The sequence below is a fragment of the Elephas maximus genome, chromosome 3 (assembly GCF_024166365.1).
Source record: "Elephas maximus indicus isolate mEleMax1 chromosome 3, mEleMax1 primary haplotype, whole genome shotgun sequence".
NCBI classification, from domain to species: domain Eukaryota; kingdom Metazoa; phylum Chordata; class Mammalia; order Proboscidea; family Elephantidae; genus Elephas; species Elephas maximus.
In genome coordinates, this window is record NC_064821.1 from 47,121,325 (window position 1) to 47,144,061 (window position 22,737).

A 22,737-nucleotide genomic window follows, 5' to 3' on the forward strand; every position below is an offset into this window, starting at 1 on the left:
CAGTTCTTCTTTGACACACGTGGGGTTGTCATGAGTCGAAACCGACTAAACGGCAAATGGTAGTTCTGTTTATATATCTTGACACTCTGCACAGCCAGCAGTCACCTCATTTAAGGACAGCATGGCCTAGTGGTCTGAGCGTGGGACTGGGTGACAGATAAGCAGTCCTCCAGCTCCTTCTGCCCTGGTTATCTGTTGTGTGGCCTTTTGCTTCTGTCGTATGTGAAACAAGAGGTATTGAAAGTGTTTCACAGAGGTCACGAGAGTGAATTTATGTTTTTAAAGTATTTTGAAATCCCCTGAGTAAAGAGTATAGATCATATATCTTCTAATGCCAGAACAGCATTTCTGAATTCATATATCAGTACATTAGCAGCTTGCATTCATGATTTGAAATTACAGTCCTAAAAATCACTGCCCTGTGCAGAAATCACACAGTGAAAAACCACGGGACTTATGTGACAAATGGGTTTAGAGGCACAACACTCAAAAACTTCATCAGTGACACATTAAGAAAAAAGGATTAGGTTCAACAATTACTTTAAGACAAAGATGAAATGTAAGGGAGCAGAGAACCTAAATGAAGGAAAACAGAACAATCAGAATGGAAATGAGACTGTTCACGCGTTGTGAAGAATGTAACCAATGCCGCTGAACAACTCGTGAAGAAATTGTTGAATGGGAACCTAAACTGTATAAACCTTTACGGAAGACACAGTGAAATACTATTTAAAAAATAAATCCTAGAAATAAAAAAGGGTAGGAATCTAATAAAAGTAGTAGCACAGTTTTACACATGTTGAATGTTTAAGAAATACACAAAAACCACAATAAGTATGTTACTCTGCCTTGAAAAAGACTTGAAGTTTGTGGAAGTGGGTGCCGGGAGGGTTGCAGCTTCTGTGTTATTGTGAGTAGTGGAAGGAGGCTATCTGAAATCAGGCAGAAATTTCCATCCCCAGATTCAGATGGGTGTGGCTCATCGCACCTGTGAACTGAGGTCGTGGGTAGATGTTTGAAATGTGTGTGTGTTTTGTGTACTCCTAAGTGGTTCTGTTTGGTTGGGTTCTGTTTTCTGCCTGCACCTAGCGTTTCTTACAGCTGTGCATAAGCAAATGTGAAATTGGTATTATGCTCAACTTGGTCCCTAATATATCCCTTATCTTGGAGCAGATTTGCATTTTCAAAACAAGTGTTATAGCAGAACTGACTGTATCAGTTTTATCACAGAAATTAATAATGTCCATAGAGTACTAAGTGACATCTTAAATCCTTTTGTGTGTTTAGTGGACAACCAAGCAATTGTTAGTCCTGAACTTTAATCTACTTCAGCCTTGACCTTGTAATGAGAAGACTAGCTCTTCAGTGTGCACAGATGTTTCTCTCTCTGTTTAAAGTTAACTTTACCAGACATCCCATTCTGACCTAATTCAAAGGTAGTTAGTAATGAAAACATTGTCAGCTGCAGTTTTGGCTTCTCTAAGGCCAGTCCCCTAAGTGAAATTTCTGCTATTTGACGTAGAGGTTTTGTTCCCTTTTTTAAATGTTACGTGGGTAGTAAGTGGAAGATTGATTAGATGTTTGCCTTTAAATGGGTCTGTGTTTTTCTTAGCTCCTCGAATCCCAGTGGATAAAAGAATTTTTACCACAATGCATACCCCAGGGTGTGTTTTTCTTGAAGTAGATGAAAGGTAAGTACTTCTTCAAGTTTAAAGAAAATTTGCTTCTGGAAATAAATAAAAAATAGAAAAAAGTTTACATCATGTTTATATACCTCTATAGTATATGAGGAGACCTGGTGGCACAGTGGTTAAAGCACTTGGCTGCTAACTGAAGGGTCAGCGGTTAGAACTCACCAGCTGCTCTGTGGGAGAAAGATGTGGTGGTCTGCGCCCATAAAGATTACAGCCTTGGAAACTCTATGGGGCAGTTCTACTCTGTCCTGTAGGGTCGGTATAAGTCAGAATCGATTCTGTGGCAACGGGTTTGGTTTTATAGTATATAGCTGACATCTACCCATTTGCCTATTTGGTTTTTGTTAGTGACATTGAAATGTGTTGTATAAATTTTGGATATATGTGAGATCTTGCACGTTCAAGTTCTAGGAGTGATTTACAAGTTCTCATAGTTGATTTCACAGCAGTCTGCTCCTGTAGGGTCAGAAGGAGAAGGCAAGGAACCTGGGCCAATTTGCTGAGAGTTCACATAGTATGTAATTTCACTCAAGCTGGGGAGAAGATGCTGGTCTCCTGGCACCTACTCCAGTGTCATTTCCGCTAGATCAGTGGTTCCTAAACCAATTTATGATGAAATTTTTATCATTGTGAAGTGAGAGGTAGAGGGGAAGCAAGGAAGGAGAAAAATGAAAGAAAAATAAGGGGGCAGTTTTTTTTTTATAAAGCTGAATTAATTTAAAGGATTGTCCTTTCTTTTGAACTTCCTACTTTTTTTCTGGCATTAAAGTAGTCTTTCTCATTTAAAAGATAGTGATATTGGTCAGTAGTTGTTGCTTATTATTGTCCTTTTAGTATGTTTGGGAAAGTAAAACACTGGTATCCCTACATTGGTATACTCCGGTTTTTCTCTACATTTATATTAAAATTCTACTTATTGATGAAATCTGAAAATCTGCAGACCAGTGCACTGTACCACATACAAATATAAACGAACAATGTATAAGAAACCTGGAAGTTAGGATTGTTAGGTATTCATTTTCATTTAAAAGAATCTTAACATTTGAAAATAGGTTTATTTAATAATAGTTACCCTGAGACTGAGCAGCACTAAGTGAGGCACTTTGTATAATACAGTCTATATAAAGTAAGCAATTTTAACTAAATGTAAAACTCTGAAAATTGGTTAAACCCAGTGCATTAGAAAATACTTGTGGATTTTAATGCACAGAACATTTTATGGAGTTTTTTGTGAATTTTTTTTAGTGTCTTTTTCTTGGAGGTTTCCTGCGAACTTTTATCCTGAAAATGTCTTCGTGTACTAGTTGTCTGTTTGCTATTACCTTTTGGGGGATAATTTGTTTTTATCATTTTAATCACTGTATAAATAGCCTGTGTTACTTATTTAACAGCCTAAGAATTTTTCTGTGATGTGATGTGATCTTTGTAGATTTTTGAAATGGCAGAGGGATGTCCCACTAAGTGGACCAGTGGTTCCTAACTTGGCTGGGTGTCAGAGTTCTCTGAAGAACTTGTTAAAAATGCAGATTCCCAGCCCTGCTCCCAGGGGTTCTGATTTAGTAAGCTTGCAGAGCCTGTGAATCTGTTTTTTATAAGTTCCCTAGGTGATTGTGATGTAGCATGTCAGACGACCACCATTTCCCCACATAGAAGCATTTTGGATGGTTTGTAACTTTTTGCTTTTGTAAATGCTGTAATAAATATCTTTTCCATGAAGATTTTTCATATTTGGAATTAAGTAAAAAAAAAAAGTATACATTTCAAAAATTACTCGATGAGTTTAACATGCTTCCGCTAGTAAGAAGACTCCAGAAGGTCTATAAAGATCTCTTGCATCTTTGATTTGTGATGATGTGTTGTGTCTGTATCGCAGAGCAGTGCCTTTGCTGGGTTACCTACCTCAGGATCTGATTGGAACATCGATCTTAATGTATTTGCACCCAGAAGATCGTTCCCTGATGGTTGCCATACACCGGAAAGGTAAGGACCTACTTCTTTATTGGCAGAAAACCTTTTATCATTGTTCTGTTCTGATTTTCCATTCAATTTCTGATGATACTAATCATTAGAACTTCACCTTTAACTGGGTAAGCAATGTATTGAAATTGCCAAAACAGTTTATTTTTCCATTTTGACATACGAAAAAATTTACAAACGAATGAGTAAGACAAGACATTTTTGTAATCAGTTTCTCTGTTAAATAAATTCTGTTTTTGTCTTGTTATTTTATATAGTCTTGAAGTACGCAGGCCAGCCCCCCTTTGAACATTTACCCATTAGATTTTGTACTCAAAATGGAGATTACATCATACTGGATTCCAGTTGGTCTAGCTTTGTGAACCCTTGGAGCCGGAAGGTTTCTTTCATCATCGGTCGGCATAAAGTTCGAACGTAAGTCAATCACTGTTCAGATTTTCAAAAGATTCTTTTTTACCAAATAATACTTCTTAGCCATTGGCTCCCCCTTGAATCAGTTGATACGTGAAATAAATAAAATGCAGGTTTTTTTCAGTGCTTTTAGGAGATAGTTCGGTAGTGTGTATCAAGAGTCTTAAATACAGAAAATCTTTGTAAGGAAAGACTTGGCAATATGTAATCATCACTACAGATTTAAAATAGCTAAGTTGTCCATTTTAACCATCATTAGGTAAAGTCTGGAATCTTTTTTGAAATATGATTATACTGGTGAATAAAATTTTGTACAGAGATTATGTAACATGGAAAAATGTTTGAGTCATTAGATGTAAAAAGTATACAGGATTATTTATACCCTGTGATTATAATTGTGTTTAAAATATACACACATGCAAACACAAACTGTGAAATAGACCAAAAAACGATTGGAAGGAAATTAATCAAAATATAAATTTTGGTTATACATAAGTTATGGAACTATGAAGGAGGTTTTTTTTTTTTTTTTGTATATTAAAATTTAGTGAGCATGTGCAACTTTTTATATCAGGCTTCTGCTATCAAATGCCCCTTATATGTGTCTATTTTATTAAATCCTCATTTTTTTAAATTAGATTCTTTAAGATTTCTTTTCCTGCTATCCGGGCCGTTTCATTGCTCTTGCCTATCCATATAGCAGAATCACGTGAAATGAATCTGAACAACCCAGCTCACCAATCTTGTAGCCTGAAATACTTCTGGTCAATTCAACACCTTGAGTTTTTGGTCCATTTTTAATTGATCTATAGATTGTAGATGTGACTGTAGGTTTCCCTTTGATATCTTTTTTTTTTAAAGCTTGAGAATTGTACTTAACTCTTCAGTATCGTGCTGAGATTGAGCAGCTTCTTGTATTTTGTTATGCAGTAATGTATACATAAGCATCAAACTAAGAACAGTGACTCTACCAGTGTTTTTGTTGTTCAGTGCCATGGAGTCAATTCCAACTCCTAGCGACCCCATGCGACAGTGTAGAACTGCCCCATAGGGTTTTTGAGGCTGTAATCTTTACTGGAGCAGACCGCCAGGTCTTTCTCCTGCAGAGCTGCGGAGTGGGTTACAAATGCCAACCTTTTGGTTAGCAGCTGAGTGCTTAACCATTGTGCCACCAAGTCTACCATTAGGACTCATCTGATCACACATCTTGATTTTATGATAATGTGTGCCCGTGGTCAGCACAGGCCTCAAGGTTGTTCTTACCTCTTTGTGCCCCAGGGTTTGGCCTCTCAGCTGAGCAGGTCTGGAACCTTATGGAGGAAACGAGCATCATGTCACCTTAACTCTTGAGCATGTCACCCTAACTCTTGAGACTGACTTGTGCTAGAAAAGTAATAATTAAGAAGTACGATTACCGAGTAAGTTGGTCAGAAAGGACTTTTTTTGCCCCCAGAAGGGAAATTAAAATAAAATCAGGAGGTTGCTTAGTGTGAATTTAGGGACACCTGGGGCAGGTAAGATCCTTCACATGGGATGTCATCTAGGTGTTTGTTGATTGGCCTGTGTACCTTCCCACAGTCAGTGCTGGAGGTGCGTTCTGAAGTTCCAGAGTTGTCATAGATGCCCAGGATGTTTCCAGTGTTTTAAAAATTATACCAGCATTTACATCTCAAGACCCAAAATCGTGTGAGGGAAGAGTTTAGATTAGTCTAGTGGATATTAATCTTTCTTGTAAAATAATAATTGTCCATCATACTTCTAAAATTATTTTAATGCATTTATTCCTCCAAATAAGGATTATGGAGTGTCTACTCTGTGTCAGGCATGTGTGAGACAGCGAGAACAAGAGGGTGAGACAGGCCTCCTCTTCACTGTCTCGGAACCCACAGTATAGTGAGAGAAACAGCAAATAAAAATGGCATGGGTACATCAGGCGAAGCTTTGGGAAACGTGACAACTGAAATGCAAAGGGGCTAGGAGTGTGGCCAGCAAGGGGACATGACCAGATGATGCCTTTGGATCCTTGCCAACAGCTCCGTAGGCGTGTTAGGTACTGTTTTCTCTCATCTGACAGATAAATCCCGTAGTCAGTGAAGAAGGTACCTTGGCCAGGGGTCACACAGGGAGGAAGTTGCAAAGTAGAGACTAGGGTCAGGCTTGCTTTCTTGCTCCTAGCCCAATCCCTTTACACACAACACTGCCCTAACACTTCACGGCATGTTTGCCACTGTTGGGTGAAGGTTGTGTCTGTCACCAACAAATTAATCAATTTGGATTTTATAAACCGTAGCTGTTAACTCTGGCTCATAGTGACCACATGTGTGTCAGAGTAGAACTGTGCTCATAGGGCTTTCAGTGGCTGATTTTTCAGAAGTAGATTACCAGGCCTTTCTTCTGAGGTGCCTCTGGGTAGACTTGAACCCTCAGCCTTTTGGTTGGCGGCTGAGGGCATTAACTGCACCACCCAGAGACTCCTTAAGTTACACAGTTACTGATTAAAAATGCAGCTTAGTTTTGTAGACAATTTCACAGTGAGGAATATGTAAATCTTCTCATATAAAAGCAGTCCATTCTTTTTCCATTTCAGAATTTCACTCAGAAAACAAAACCCAAACACCTCTAAAAGATAATTAGACTTACAGTGCATAGGATGTATTTATAGATTAATCAAGGGTACTTTTAGTTCAGGTTGAGCATTCATTTCCATACTCATTCTTTTAGCAAATGCCTAGCAGGTGCCTGCTATGAGCCAGGCAGTGTTCTAGGAACTAGAGAATCAGGAGGAAACGGAAGAGACAACAGGGCTTATTAATAGTACCTATTTTATTGAGGTGCCGTGAGGCTGGAAAGCCTGGTGGTGTGACGTGTGGGCTCTGAATCTGGACGTCTGGGTTCCTTCTTGACTCTCTACTAGCCATCTACTAGCCAGGTGATGCCGAGCAAGTTTTTAGCTCAATTAAATGAGTAGTGTTTGTAAAGCATTTGGAACAGTGCCTGGCGCATCGTAAGTGTTTAGAAAACGCTAGTTGCTACTGTATATTGTAAAACAAACTAGTATAGTTCCTGTCACACAGAAGGTCCTAAGTAAATGTTAGTTTCTTCTTTCTTTTCTTTTTGTGGGTTCATATGCCATTGCCTGTCATCAGGCAAAACCAGTTGTTGTAGAATCAGTGCCAACTCATGGTGACCCCATGTATATCGGAGTCGAAACGTGCTCCACAGGGTTTTCAGTGGCTGATTTTTTGAAAGTAGATCACCAGGCCTTTCTTCTGAGGAGCCTTCGGGTACACTTGAACTTCCAACCTTATAGTTAGCAGCCAGCCATGTTAACCGTTTGCACCATGCAGGGACTAGTAGATTTAAAATGCTGTAGAATTTGAGTATAAAGAAGCCTGAAGATATCGTGACAGTCACATTTTCACCACTCAATTGGGTTGCAGAATCATCTTTGTTAGATAGGTCACATGACTAGGGTCATTAAACATTATGTTGTTTGGTAAACTTAGGATCTTAAAATTCCTACAGTAGGTGACTCAGTTAATGTTAAGTTTTGAAACCAGTCGTTGTTGAAGATATTTTAGCACATAAGCAAGTTATTTAGCCACTGATTTTATTTATGTTGATAGAGTGCTGAAACAGTTACAGAAAGACTACGTTGTTGTTGTGTGCCGTCCTCGTCAATTCTGACTTGTAGTGACTCTGTATAACAGAGCAGAACTGCCCCATAAGGTTTCCTAGTCTGTAATCTTTATGGGAGCAGATTGCCAGGTGTTACCTCCCCCAGAGTCACTGGCGGGTTCAAACCACTGACCTTTCGGTTAGCAGCCAAGTGCTTAGCCATTGCACCACTCAGGACTCATTAGAAAGACGGTACCTGTAGAGAAACTAAACCAAAACCGATTGCCGTCAAGTCAGTTCTGACTCAGCAACCCTGTAAGACAGAGTAGGACTGCCCCACAGGGTGTCCGAGGCTGTGATCTTTAGGGAAGCAGACTGCCACATCTTCTCCCGCAGAGCAGCTGGTGGGTTCAAACCACCAACCTTTTGTTTCTCAGCCAAGCGCTTAACCACTGTACCACTGAAGAAACCTGTTAATGTCTCATTTGTTTCTCAGTATTTTTTACCTTCACGAATAGAATTTTAACTTCACATTTTCTATAGTTGGAGTTTAAAGAGTTGCTTTGTAAGAACACATTTATCCTTTGAGTATGCTATTAAGAATCACTTTAGACTTGATGTAAATGAATTTCAAATTGCTTACCTCAGTCTTTTACTTGACGTTTTGTAGGAGTCCGCTAAATGAGGATGTTTTTGCTACCAGAGTGAAAAAGGTGAACAGTAATGACAAGGATATCACAGAATTGCAGGAACAAATTCACAAACTTCTCTTGCAGGTAAAGTGAGAGATTTTAAAAAACACAAAAACCTCATAATCATGTTTTATTGTGTTCTATATTAACATTCAGTCTTAGTAAAATCACTTTACAAGAATAAACTGTGGGAGAGAGAAATCTTACCCTCTCCAGAAAATTTACTTTTTTTAAAAAAACTGTAGTAAAGATACCTGTAATAACAATTCTCTTTTTGTTTCTAAATTAAATTTTGTTCTGAAATTTTTGGTCCCTTTTTGTGTTAAATACACATAACATGTTTCGTGAGAACTCATTTTCAGGCAGCAAACAGTTACAGTGAGCAGTAGGAGGAGAGAGCTCTCTCCAAGTGGGAGCACTGCTAGTGTTTGAAGCTTCTGGGCTTTGATTTCAGTATGTTTTTTAAATAATTTCTTTTAAAATGGGGATGGGATGGGGATGGCAGATCTCAGTATCGCTAGTTATTATAAGGTAAAAATAGGAAAAATTAACTGTTGGAAAGAAATACTGAAGATGGTTTCTATTAGGGGTTCAGTAAGCTTGTGAAGTATTAAACAAAAACTTAGAATGTTCAAAAGAATTAACTGAGCCCAGTAGTTTTCAAGATGTCTTTTGTAGAATCTCGAGGGTTTAGGAAGTATCTGTGAAGCCCTTTAAAAAATTACAGTGTATATTTTATTTTTTCTGGGTATCCTATACTCAGCATGAAAAGACTGGAGTTTTTATGTGGAGCTCATATGGATTTTTAAAAATCTGTTATTCTAGAAATGCCCGCTTAGACTAGAAAGCCAGACTTAGCCTATGAGAATCACTGAAATGACAGGGGACTGTCTTTCCCATCAGCCCCAGGGCCAAAAGCATTAACCTTCACACAGCTAATTTAGGAGTTAGGAATTTAAATCTTAATTTTCTGATTGTTTCAGATAAGCTCTGAGGTAGGTAATGCTGTATCTCTCCTCTGCCCACCACATAACCAGCAACTCCAAAATTGGTCTTCTTTTAGCCGGTTCACGTGGGTGATTCCAGTGGCTATGGAAGCCTCGAAAGCAGTGGCTCCCAGGAGCATTATGTCAGCATCGAATCTTCTAGTGAGTCCAGTGGGCACTGTGTGGAGGAAATACAAAAGGAGCCAGTAAGTCAGCAAGCTTTGTCTTTTTGTACAGGTGTCATTTCCTTAGTCGTCTTACCTAGACTGCGTCAGTGCTAGTTCTGCCCCTCAGCGTGTGGTGGCTTCTCAGTATATGTTCTTGACCTGAAGACCTTATCTGATAATGTTGTTGTGTGCCCTTGAGCCAGTTCTGACTCATAGTGACTGCCATATCTTTTCTTCCATGGAGCCACTGGTGGGTTCGAACTGCCAACCTTTTGGCTAGCAGTGGAGCATTTAAAACCATTGCAACACCAAGGCACCTTTATCTGATAGAAGATATTTTAATTGGTTTCGGTTCAGGAAAATATTTATACAAAGAAAATAGCAACTTTGGAAAGTGGTTCGTGAGTTAATGGTGTATTTTCTAAAAAAAAATTAGCATCTTGTGAACAGACTTGTTTGAAGTTTTGATTTTATCTCTGTACCCTGGCACAGTGGGGAACAGGATTGGAGTTACTACTGGGCTTTTAGTTATGATGTCTTCAGAGAACTAGAAGCTGTCTTTAGTTTATATATTTTTAATGTACATTTTTATCATTTTTGAAGCGTATTTTATCATTCTTTTTTCTAAGATGACTTTACAGCAGGTCTATGCCAGTGTAAACAAGATTAAGAATCGGGGTCAGCAGCTCTACATTGAGTCAATGACGAAATCGCCAAACAAGCCAGCAGCGGGGAAGTGCACAGAGCCATTGGGTGGTAAGTTAGCAGGGTAGCCCTGGGGTTTTTCTCCCAGGCCACGTTCTTACCTGCACACACATGAAGCATGGAGGCCGTGAGCACAAGGCTGTGACCTGTGGTGCTTCCTTTCATATTTCTATTATTTGCCTGCACGATAATGATAATAGTAAAAATAAGAAGAGCAAATACTATTACAAAAGTTAAGAAGCATTAGAAGGTAGCTATAGTACACTTTTACTAAAGAATTAACTTTTCTCATAATACCAGCAAGTTCGTAGATACTTTATGCCCTATATGAGCTATTTAAGGAGCACTGGTGGTGCAGCCCTGGTGGCATAGTAGTTAAAAGCTTGGCTCCTAACCAAAAGGTTAGCAGTTTGAATCCACCAGCTGCTCCTTGAAAATTCTGTGGGGCATTCTGCTCTGTCCTGTAGGGTCGCTATGAGTCAGCATCAGCTGGATGGCAACTGGTTTGGTTTGGTTTTTTGATGGTACAGCAGATGGTTAAGGTTGTTGGTTCGAACCCACCTAGTGACTCCTCAGGAGAAAGACCTGGTGATTTGCTCCGGTAAAAATTACTGCCTAGGAAACCTTTTGGGCAGTTCTACTCTGTCATAGTGTCACTATGAATGGAAAGTGAACTCGATGGCACTTAACAACCACAACATATGAGCTGTTTATGATTCAGAAGACTCAGTTGTTAGAATGCATTTCAGATAATAAAGTATATTAAAATAATAATCCCTTCCTATCATTTCAAACAAATGGAAACTATGACTTAAGTTGGAAGGAAAACTGGCCATTTTCTTGATACTATTTACTTTTCTGAAATGTGAGGTAAGAAGCGCTCGAAACCAGTTGGATCATTCCTAATAATTGGCATTATTTTGAAAAGTTAAACTACTTGCAGAGGAAACTTTTATAATATAGAGATCAAATGTAAGGACTTTTTCACTTAGCTCACTTTCCCTTCATTTTCCTCCTTTAACGTGAATATAATGGGAGCCGTGATGGATTTTGGCTGCTTGAAAGAGATCATGATGGTCAAAATGGGAACACTTTGAGCAACAAAATAAATAATGATAGTACTGGATTATAACCCAAGTGATAAAATAATATCCATGAGTCCATAATGGGAAATAAATGATTGAATAAATAAAAAGAAGAGAGGCGCTTTGTTACAGAAGAAATGTGACGAATTTAGAAAGAATGAGGAAAACAGAAAATCGCCATTGGAATTCCACAATAATTGTTGCAGGCAAGGTCTTCCAGTAAATGTTAAAACTAGTAGGTGAAAGCTTAAGAGAAACAGGATATTTGCATGATCTCCAGTATTCCTCCAGAACATTTGTTGTTTACATTATTTATTACATTGCAAAACAGTACCTTTACAGTGAAGAGACCTGGTGGATACCACCTTAGCCAAGTGATCACGTAATAAATGATACTCCAGTAATAAAACGTACCAGCATCACGTACCCCTGGCGTGGTACACTAAGAAGGGCACAGCACCTTGGTGATATTCTTCCCCAAATGGATAACCTCAATCATCAGACATTATCATAGGAAAACATCAGAGAAACTTAAATTGAGGGGTACCTACAAAGTCCCTGGCCAGTACTCTTCAAAGTGTCAAGATCGTGAAAGACAAGAACTGACTGAAGCACTGTCACAGATTGGAGGAGTCTAAGGAGACGTGACAACTGTGCAGTATGAGATCCTAGACTGGATCCTGGAACAGCAAAAGGACACAAGTGGAGAAATCTGTGAAACCCAAATAAAGCCGGAAGCTCAGTCAACAGCATTTTACCACTGTTAATTTCATGGTTTTGTTCACTGTGCTTGGTTATGTAAGATGTTAACGTTAGGGAAAGCTGAGTGAAGGGTTTATGGGAACCTCTGTTATTTTTGCAACGCTTCTTTAAGTCAAATGATTTCAAAATTCAAAGTTAAAAAAAGTTATCATGAGTGAAAGCTAATACAAGCAACAGAGAACCCTCTTCCATACCAGCTCAGTGACTTTTATTAAAAATAACAACTCCAGCAGCTGACATTTCTAACTCGGTGTCTCAACGTTATGTGACACAGTCCTTCCTTGAAATAGTTTCCAATTTTGGCTCCCGTGCAGCATACTTGCCAGTATCTTCCCTTATTTTTCTGGCTCCTGTTTTCCGGTCTCCTTTATTGGCTCTATTCTCCTCTTCAGGAAGTTTAAGTTCTTCAGTGTTTAAGTCTGAAGGCCTTTTTTCTTCTCTCAAGTTAAACATTTGTTTACTGGAGGATTGGCAGTTAGAACCCACCCAGAGGCACCTTTGAAGAAAGGCCTGTCTATGTGCTTCTGAAAATCTATAGAGCACAGTTTACCCTGACACACATTAGGTCACCATGAGTCAATCAACTCAATGGCAACTGGTTTTTTTGGTTTGGTATACTTGTGGTGTTAAATATAGCCACTAACTAATGATCTACCCCCCAAAAATCAGCCACTGAAAACCATATCAAACATAGTTCTTCTTTGACACACATGGGGTCACCATGAGTTGGAATGAACTCGACAGCAACTTTTTTTTTAACCACATCTGGCAATTTAAATTTACGTCAATTACAATGAAATAAAATTAAACACTCGGTTCCTTAGTCGCTCTAGCCACATTGCAAGTGCTTAATGGCTACATGTGTCTGTCGGTGACTGCGTCAAGCAGTATAGATAGAGGACATTTCTGTCACTACAGAAGGTTCTCTTGGACACAGGTTTAACAGGTAATGTGGTGTACTTTATTTACATTGCAACACATAAAAAACACATTGGTTGTCCTACTCCCAGTGACGCTAAGATTGATCAGTGGGAGTAGGGAACGTCAGCCTGGTTCCTCTGTTGTAAAGTTGCCAGTTGGCCTTTCACCTCATCGTATCGTTTGTTGATAATCTTTGCCTGAAACATTTATTTCACTCCTAATTTTTTAAAATATGTATGTCATCTATCATGTTATCATTCTATATGTAACGTGCTCTGCATCTTATTTTTTTCACATTATTACGTATCTTCTACATCAATACGTTTGGATTTGCGCCCACTTGTGATTTTTTTTTTTTTTTGTGATCGCTGCCTAACATTCATTTGAATGCGTGCATCATGAAGTACCATGATTTGATTTGGCTGACAGCTACCAGGCCACATTTAGCATATAGTTAAGAACATGTCCTTAACTATATGCTAAATGTTTTAATTTCACATAATTTTGTTCCCTTTCAGATGAACAGAAGGCCTTTTCTTCCTTCCAGACATCGAAAAACCACAGCACACACACTGCGTCTTCTAAGGATTTGAGAAAAGATGGGCACAGCCCATCCTACCAGCAAATCAACTCTATCGATAGTGTTATCAGGTATGAGACACATGTTTCCATAAAATGTTAGTTTTTCCAAAAGCATGTGGTTACCGTGGAGCCTTCATACAATGTTTAACAGCTATTCTGTCTAGAATTTTCGCTATAAAATCAGTCGATAATTAAGCAGTTCCTATTAAATATATAGTGTAATATATTGAACATTATAGGGGATGTGAAAAATGAGAAGATGCCTCCTTTTTTTTGAAGGAGCTTATAGTACAGTAGGAAGACAAGACTTAAACATCAGTTCAAGACCCTAGGTAAGGCGATGTCAGAATCCAGTGATTCAGGCTGGAATGGGCAGGGAAAACTTCATCAAAGAAGATACAAAGTATCCCAAACAGAAGCGGCAAAGAGATGGGAAATGGCACAGTAGGAGGACAGGTGAGAATGTGTGGCCTGATCATGTTGTTGCAGATATCTGAAGAGCTGCAGCTTTCCAGATTTGAAAAGAAAGTGCGTATCCTGTACGAATACAAATTCGTCGTCGTCAGAAGACGGCAGACAAATCCATAAGGCAGATGGTGTCCACGAGTCGCAAGGTAACAGGAATGCCCTTCAGAGTTAAAGAACGGTTACAAGCCTGTCTTATCCTTTCTTTCTGTTTCTCTGTAATCTCCTGTCTTTAAACACTTCATTGAAATCACAAATAAAGGAGCCCTGATGGCACAAGGCTCAGCTGCTAACTGAAAGTTTGGTTGTTCGAACCCACTCAGCAGCTCCATGGGAGAGAGACCTGGTGATCTGCTTCTGTACAGATTACAGCCTAGAAAACTCTGTGGGGCACTTCTGCTCTGTCATGTGGGATTGCTATGAGTTGATATTGACGCGACGGCACCTAACAACAATCACAAATAATCTTAGTTTCATATTACCTCTTTATGGCATGTGGGTTTTAATTTGTCAGCTATAAACTTCTGGGTGATTTTTCTTTTCACTATCAGTTTCTCAGATCCCAGTCATAGCTAAATCAGAAATGACGACAGCTGGCCAGTCCACAGATGCTGAGGAAGGGGTTCTACAGACCCCGTCTGCAAAGGCCCTGAGCCTGGTGTCCGGCATGAGCCAGTGCAGTTACAGCAGCACCATCGTTCACGTCCCACCACCTGAGCCAGGTACGGCAGCACCCTCCACTTCCAAAGTATATTTAACTTTAAATACGATAACTTTAGAAAACAAATGTCGTTAATACCATTTATTTGGTTGTACCTGCTAAATCTTACTTACTTTTTCTTTTCTTTAGTTCATTTAGGGTTTTTGGAACTCTATTTATCTTGGTTACATGTTTTGGACTATTTTTCAGTCAAATCAGTTGATACGTGTAAAGTGCTTTGGAGAACGTTGGTACACAATAACAATTAGTGTTAGCCGTTAATGCAATTTTTTATTGTGTTGAAAATACACATTTAAAAAATGCCATCTCTAACAATTTCTACATTTTACAATTGAGCAGAAGAGCCCTGGTAGCACAGTGGTTAAGCACTCAGCTGCTAATTGAAAGGGTGGCAGTTGGAACCCACCCAGCAGCACCATGGAAGAAACCTGACAGTCTGCTCCCATAAAGATTATGTTCTAGAAGATCCTATGGGGCAAATCTACTCTGTCACATGTGGTCACTGTAAGTCAAAATCGACAACACCTAACAACAAGAACACAATTCAGTGACGCTGATTACGTTCTTCAAGTTGTGCAACCATTATCATCAGCCTTTTCCAAATCATTCCACTACCGTTAACATAAACTCAACGCCCCTTAAGCAAAAAGTCTTCCTTTTTTCCTCCTTCCCACATCTGGGAACAAGTAATAATCTTTGGTTTCTATATATTTGCTCATTTCATGTAAGCGAGTTGTCGTTAGATGCCGTCAAGTTGGTTCCAACTCATAGCCACGCTGTGTACAACAGAGTGAAGCACTGCCCCATCCTGGGCCATCCTTAGGATTGTTGCTATGTTTTGAGCCCACTGTTGCAGCCACTGTGTCAGTCCATCTCATTTAGGATTTTCCTCTTTTTTGCTAACCCTCTACTTTACCAACCATGATGTCTTTCTCCAGGGACTGGTCCCTCCTGATAACATGTCCAAAGTATGTGCGATGAAGTCTCGCCATCCTCGTTTCTAAGGAGTATTCTGGCTGTATTTCTTCCAAGACAGATTTGTTTGTTCTTCTGGCAGTCCATGGTATATCCAGTATTTCTCACCAACAGCATAATTCAGATGCATCAGTTCTTCTTTGGTCTTCCTTATTCATTGTCCAGCTTTCACATGCATATGAGGCAATCGAAAATACCATGGCTTGGATCAGGTGCACCTTAGTCCTCAAGTGACATCTTTGCTTTTTAATACTTCAGAGAGATCTCTTGCAGGAGATTTGCCTAGTGCAATACGTCACCTGATTTCTTGACTGCTGCTTCCATGGGCATTGATTGTGGATCCAAGTAAAATGAAATCTTTGACAACATCACTATTTTTTCTTTTTATCGTGATGTTGCTTATTTGTCTAGTTGTGAGGCTTTTTGTTTATGTTGAAGTGTCGTCCATACTGAAGGCTGTGATCTTTGATCTTTGACCTTCATCTGTAAGTGCTTCAAGTCCTCTTCACTTTCAGCAAGGCAAAGTTGTGTCATCTGCATATCCCAGGTTGTTAATGAGTCCTGATGTTGCATTCTTCATATAGTTCAGCTTCTTGGATTATTTACTCAGCATACAGATTCAATAAATATGATGAGAGGATACAACTGTGACACATAACTTTCCTGATTTTAAACCATGCAGTATCTGCCTCTTGGTCTATGTACAGGTTCCTCATGAGCACAATTAAGTGTTCTGGAATTCCCATTCTTTGCAATGTTATCCATAGTTTGTTATGATCCACACAGTGGAATGCTTGTGCATAGTCAGTAAAACAGGTAAACGTCCTCCTGGTATTCTCCGCTTTCAGCCAGGGTCCATCTGACATTAGCAGTGATATCCCTTGTTCCATGTCCTCTTCTGAGTCCAGCTTAAATTTCTGCCAGTTCCTGTTGATGTATTGCTGCAACCATTTTTGGATGATCTTCCGTAAAGTTTTACTTGCCTGTGATACTAGTAAAGTTTTACTTGCCTGTGATATTAATGATATTGTTTGATAATTTTTGCATTCTATTGCATCACCCTTCTTTGGAATGGGCACAAACATAGATCTCTTCCAGTCAGTGGCCTGGTAGCTGCCTTCCAAATTTCTTGGCAGAGACAAGTGAGCACTTGCAGCGTTGCGTCTGTTTATTGAAATAGCTCAGCTGGTATTGTGTCAATTCCTTGTTTTTTTACCAGTGTCTTCAGTGAAGCTTGACTTCTTCCTTCAATACCACAATACTGTATAAGTGAGATCATATAGTACTTGCCCGTTTGCGACTGACTGATTTCACTCAGCGTGATGCTTTCAAGGTTCATCCATGTTGTGGCATGCATTTCTCTTTATGGCTGAGTAGTATTCCATTGTGTGTATGTACTACATTCATCTGTTGATGGAAATTTCAGTTTTTTCCACCTTTTAGCTTTTGTGAACAGCGCTGCGATGAACGTTGGTATACAGATTTTTGGTTGTGTTCCTGACCGTCTTATGAGTATCTCGGATTGGTATTGCTGAGTCATACAGTAGTTCCGTCTTCAACTTTTTGAGGACCTGCCAAACTTTTCCACAATGGATGTACCATTTTACATTCCCAATAGCAGTAGATGAGGGTTCTAGTTTCTCCAAAATCTCACCATTTATCTTTTGCTTTTTTGGTCATTGCCATTCTAATGGGGGTGAAGTGCTATCTCATTGTCGTTTCAATTTGCATCTCCCTAATGGCTAATGAAGGTTCCTGTAGTTGTTGGGTGCCATCGAGTTGATTCCAACACATAGTGACTATATAACAGAGTAGAATGGTCCTATAGGGTTTCTAGGCTGTAATCAACCATTTAAGAAGGTAGCATATGATCAGGAACCGATGGTACTGAAGGAAGAAGTCCAAGCTGCACTAAAGGCATTGGCCAAAAACAAAACTCCCAGGAACTGGCAGAGTACCAATTGAGATGTTTCAGCAAACGGAGCCAGCACTGGAAATGCTCACTCATCCATGCCAAGAAATTTGGAAGACAGCTACCTGGCCAACCAACTGGAAGAGATCCATATTTATGCTTATTCCCAAGAAGGGTGATCCCACCAAATGTGGAGATAATGATATCGTTAGTATCACACGCAAGTCAGAGTTTGCTGAAGATCATTCAAAAGCAGCTGCAGCAGTATATCAACAGGGACTGCCAGAAACTCAAGCCAGGCTCAGAAGAGGACGTGGAACCAGGGATGTCACTGCTGACGTCAGATGGATCCTGGCTGAAAGCAGAGAATACCAGAAAGATGTTCACCTGTGTTTTATTGACTGTGCAAAGGTGTTCAATTGTGTGGATCATAATAAATTATGGATAACATTGTAAAGAATGGGAATTCCAGAACACTTAATTGTGCTCATGAGGAACCTCTACATAGATCAAGAGGTTTAAAGTATGGAGAGGTGTGGTTGGTTCAGTGTTGTATCCTTTCACCATACCTGTTCAGTCTGTATGCTAAGCAAATAATCTGAGAAGCTGGACTATATGAAGAACAATACGGCATCAGGATTGGAGGAAGACTCGTTACCAACTGCAATATGCAGATGACACAGCTTTGCTCACTGAAAGAGAAGAGGACTTGAAGCAATTACAGATGAAGATAAAGACCACAGCCTTCAGTATAGATTACACCTCAACATAAAGAAAACAAAAATCCATACAACTGAACCAGTAAGTGACTTCATGATAAACAAAGAAAAGACTGAAGTTGTCAAAGATTTCATTTTACTTGGATCCACAATCAACAGCCATGGAAGCAGCAGTCAAGAAATCTAAAGACCCGTTGCATTAGGCAAATCTGCTGCAAAAGACCTCTTTAAAGCGCTGAAAAGCAAAGATGTCACCTTGAAGACTAAGGTGGGCCTGACCCAAGCCGTGAAGTTTTCAATCGCCTCATATGCATGTGAAAGCTGAGTGATAAATAGGGAAGACCAAAGAAGAATTGATGCCTTTGAATTGTGGTGTTAGAGAAGAATAGTGAATATACCGTGGACTGCCAAAAGAATGAACAAATCTGTCTTGGAAGAAAGACAACCAGAATGTTCCTTAGAAGCAAGATTGGTGAGACTGTCGCACATACTTTGGACATGTTATCGGAAAGGATCAGTCCTTGGAGAAGGACATCATACTTGGTAAAGTAGAGGGCCACCAAAAAAGAGAAAGACCCTCAACAAGATGGATTGATGCAGTGGCTGCAACAGTGGGCTCAAGCATAACAACGATTTTGAGGATGGCACAGGACTGGGCAGTGTTTCGTTCTGTTGTGCATGGGGTCACTATGAGTCAGAACCCACTCGATGGCACCTGACAACAACAACAACAACAACAATCATACGGGAGCAGATTGCTAGATTTTTTCTCTCAGAGTAGTCAGCGGATTTGAACCGCTGACCTTTTTTTTTTTTTTTTTGAAGTCTTCAGTCTGCATTTATTGGAAAGAGTACAAAAGAGCAAAGTTAGCATGTTGCTGCTGGCTGTCAGGTAACATTCTTGTAATGATCCACTTGGTTGTTTTTGTATGTATCTATTCTTTTTTTTTTTTTTTTTTATAACTTTTATTGAGCTTCAAGTGAACGTTTACAAATCCAATCAGTCTGTCACATATAAGTTTACATACATCTCACTCCCTACTCCCACTTGCTCTCCCCCTCTTGAGTCAGCCCTTTCAGTCTCTCCTTTCTTGACAATTTTGCCGGCTTCCCTCTCTCTCTATCCTCCCATCCCCACTCCAGACAAGAATTGCCAACACAATCTCAAGTGTCCACCTGATATAATTAGCTCACTCTTCATCAGCGTCTCTCTCCCACCCGCTGACCAGTCCCTTTCATGTCTGATGAGTTGTCTTCGGGGATGGTTCCTGTCCTGTGCCAACAGAAGGTCTGGGGAGCATGGCCGCCGGGATTCCTCTAGTCTCAGTCAGACCATTAAGTTTGGTCTTTTTATGAGAATTTGGGGTCTGTATCCCACTTATCTCCTGCTCCCTCAGGGGTCCTCTGCTGTGCTCCCTGTCAGGGCAGTCATCGATTGTGGCCGGGCACCAACTAGTTCTTCTGGTCTCAGGATGATGTAGGTCTCTGGTTCATGTGGCCCTTTCTGTCTCTTGGGCTCTTAGTTGTCGTGTGGCCTTGGTGTTCTTCATTTTCCTTTGCTCCAGGTGGGTTGAGACCAATTGATGCATCTTAGATGGCCGCTTGTTAGCATTTAAGACCCCAGACGCCACATTTCAAAGTGGGATGCAGAATGATTTCATAATAGAATTATTTTGCCAATTGACTTAGAAGTCCCCGCAAACCATGTTCCCCAGACCCCCGCGCTTGCTCCGCTGACCTTTGAAGCATTCATTTTATCCCGGAAACTTCTTTGCTTTTGGTCCAGTCCAATTGAGCTGACCTTCCATGTATTGAGTGTTGTCTTTCCCTTCACCTAAAGCAGTTCTTATCTACTGATTAATCAATAAAAAACCCTCTCCCACCCTCCCTCCCTCCCTCCCCCCTTCATAACCACAAAAGTATGTGTTCTTCTCAGGTTTACTATTTCTCAAGATCTTATAATAGTGGTCTTATACAATATTTGTCCTTTTGCCTCTGACTAATTTCGCTCAGCATAATGCCTTCCAGGTTCCTCCATGTTATGAAATGTTTCAGAGATTCGTCACTGTTCTTTATCGATGCGTAGTATTCCATTGTGTGAATATACCACAATTTATTTACCCATTCATCCGTTGATGGACACCTTGGTTGCTTCCAACTTTTTGCTATTGTAAACAGAGCTGCAATAAACATGGGTGTGCATGTATCTGTTTGTATGAAGGCTCTTGTATCTCTAGGGTATATTCCGAGGAGTGGGATTTCTGGGTTGTATGGTAGTTCTATTTCTAACTGTTTAAGATAACGCCAGATAGATTTCCAAAGTGGTTGTACCATTTTACATTCCCACCAGCAGTGTATAAGAGTTCCAGTCTCTCTGCAGCCTCTCCAACATTTATTATTTTGTGTTTTTTGGATTAATGCCAGCCTTGCTGGTATGAAATGAAATCTCATCGTAGTTTTAATTTGCATTTCTCTAATGGCTAATGATCGAGAGCATTTTCTCATGTATCTGTTGGCTGCCTGAATATCTCCTTTAGTGAAATGTGTGTTCATATCCTTTGCCCACTTCTTGATTGGGTTGTTTGTCTTTTTGTGGTTGAGTTTTGACAGAATCATGTAGATTTTAGAGATCAGGCGCTGGTTGGAGATGTCATAGCTGAAAATTCTTTCCCAGTCTGTAGGTGGTCTTTTTACTCTTTTGGAGAAGTCTTTAGATGAGCACAGGTGTTTGATTTTTAGGAGCTCCCAGTTATCTGGTTTCTCTTCATCATTTTTGGTAAGGTTTTGTATTCTGTTTATGCCTTGTATTAGGGCTCCTAGGGTTGTCCCAATTTTTTCTTCCATGATCTTTATTGTTTTAGTCTTTATGTACCGCTGACCTTTTGGTTAGTAGCCAAGCACTTACCCATTGCACCACCAGGGCTACGTAGTGTAAATGGTTAATGCTTGACTGCTAACCTAAAAGTTGGTGGTTCGATGCCGCCCAGCAGTCCTGCAGAAGGACAGGCCTGATGATGTGGTGCTGTTAAACACAGCCAAGAAAATCCTGTGGAGCAGTTCTACTCTGTAACACAGGAGGTTGCCATGAGGTGGAGTCAACTCAGTGGAAACTAACAGCAACAATGACTAATGATATTGAGCATCTTTTCAGGTGCTTGCTGACCATGTGCATATGCTTTTTAGTGAAATATCTGTTCAAGCCCTCTGCTTATCTTTAGGTTGGTTTATCCTGTTGTTGAGGTATAGAAATTTTATGTATATGATATTAGACCCTTATTCAGTATATGATTCCTGAAAATTTTCTCTCAATCTCTAGGTTGTCTTCTCATTTTGTTGATGAAGTCCTTTGAAGAACTGAAGTATTTAATTTCATAAGGTCCTATTTATCTGTTCCATATTTTACTGCTCATGCTTTTGTTGTCATGCTTGATAGTCCATCGTTAAAAACTAGGTCCCACAGCCTCACCCTTACATTTTCTTCTAAGAATTTTATGATTTTAGTTTTTACATAGGTTCGTGATCCATTTTGAATTGGTTTTTGTGTGTGGTGTGAGGCATGGATCCTGATTCATTTTTCTGCGTATGGAAATCCAATGTTGCTGGCACCATTTCTTGAGGAGACCCTGCCTTCCCCTTTGGAAATCAGTTGATCACAGATGTATGGATTTATTTTTGGACTTTGAATTCCATTCCATTGGACTACATGTCTATTATTATACCAGTACCAGGCTGTTTTAATTACTGTAGCTTTGTAGTATGTTTTGAAATCAAGAAGTGTAGTCTTCCCACTTTACCCTTCTTATTCACCATTGCTTTAGCTGTTTGGGGTCCCTTGTTCTTCCATATAAAATCGAGGACTACCTTTGAGATTTCTGCAAAGAAGGCTGTTGTAATTTTGGTGAGTATCGCATTGAATTTATAGATTTCTTTGGGTAGTATTGACATCTTAACCATATTAAGCCATCTAATCCATGAGCACTGAATGTCTTTCCATTTCTTTAGGTCTTTTTTTAATGTTTTATAGTTGTCTGTGTACAGGTTTTTCACCTTCCTGATTAAATTTATTCCTAGATACTTTATTCTTTTAGATGCTATTGTAAATAGTAATGCTTCCTTAATTTTCTTTTCCACTTGCTCCTCGCTGGTGTGTGTTGACCTTGTACCCAGCCACTCTGCTGAATTCATTTATTAGTTCTAATAGCTCTCTGTGGATGTTTTGGTGTTTTCTTTGTATAGGATGATGTCATCTGAGAAAAGGGATAGTTTTACTTCCTCCTTCCCAGTTTAGATACTGTTTATTTTTTTTGACTTGGGCTAATTGCTGTGGCTTGGACTTCCGGAACAA

General features: G+C 39.6%; 1 protein-coding gene across 5 annotated transcripts in view; it reads left to right on the top strand.

The window, feature by feature from the left end:
- The window catches only part of PER3 (period circadian regulator 3), a 65,871-nt gene that overhangs the window by 14,181 nt on the left and 28,953 nt on the right, over nucleotides 1-22,737 (top strand). For 4 of the 5 annotated variants that reach the window (XM_049877805.1, XM_049877807.1, XM_049877806.1 and 1 more), the window contains 9 exons: nucleotides 1,613-1,691; nucleotides 3,568-3,674; nucleotides 3,929-4,085; nucleotides 8,371-8,476; nucleotides 9,456-9,584; nucleotides 10,175-10,301; nucleotides 13,537-13,669; nucleotides 14,090-14,214; nucleotides 14,617-14,787. In XM_049877805.1, coding sequence (XP_049733762.1) covers nucleotides 1,613-1,691; nucleotides 3,568-3,674; nucleotides 3,929-4,085; nucleotides 8,371-8,476; nucleotides 9,456-9,584; nucleotides 10,175-10,301; nucleotides 13,537-13,669; nucleotides 14,090-14,214; nucleotides 14,617-14,787 — 1,134 coding nt within the window. The remainder of the gene's footprint in view (nucleotides 1-1,612; nucleotides 1,692-3,567; nucleotides 3,675-3,928; nucleotides 4,086-8,370; nucleotides 8,477-9,455; nucleotides 9,585-10,174; nucleotides 10,302-13,536; nucleotides 13,670-14,089; nucleotides 14,215-14,616; nucleotides 14,788-22,737) is intronic. The other variant, XM_049877809.1, reaches the window with a different exon arrangement.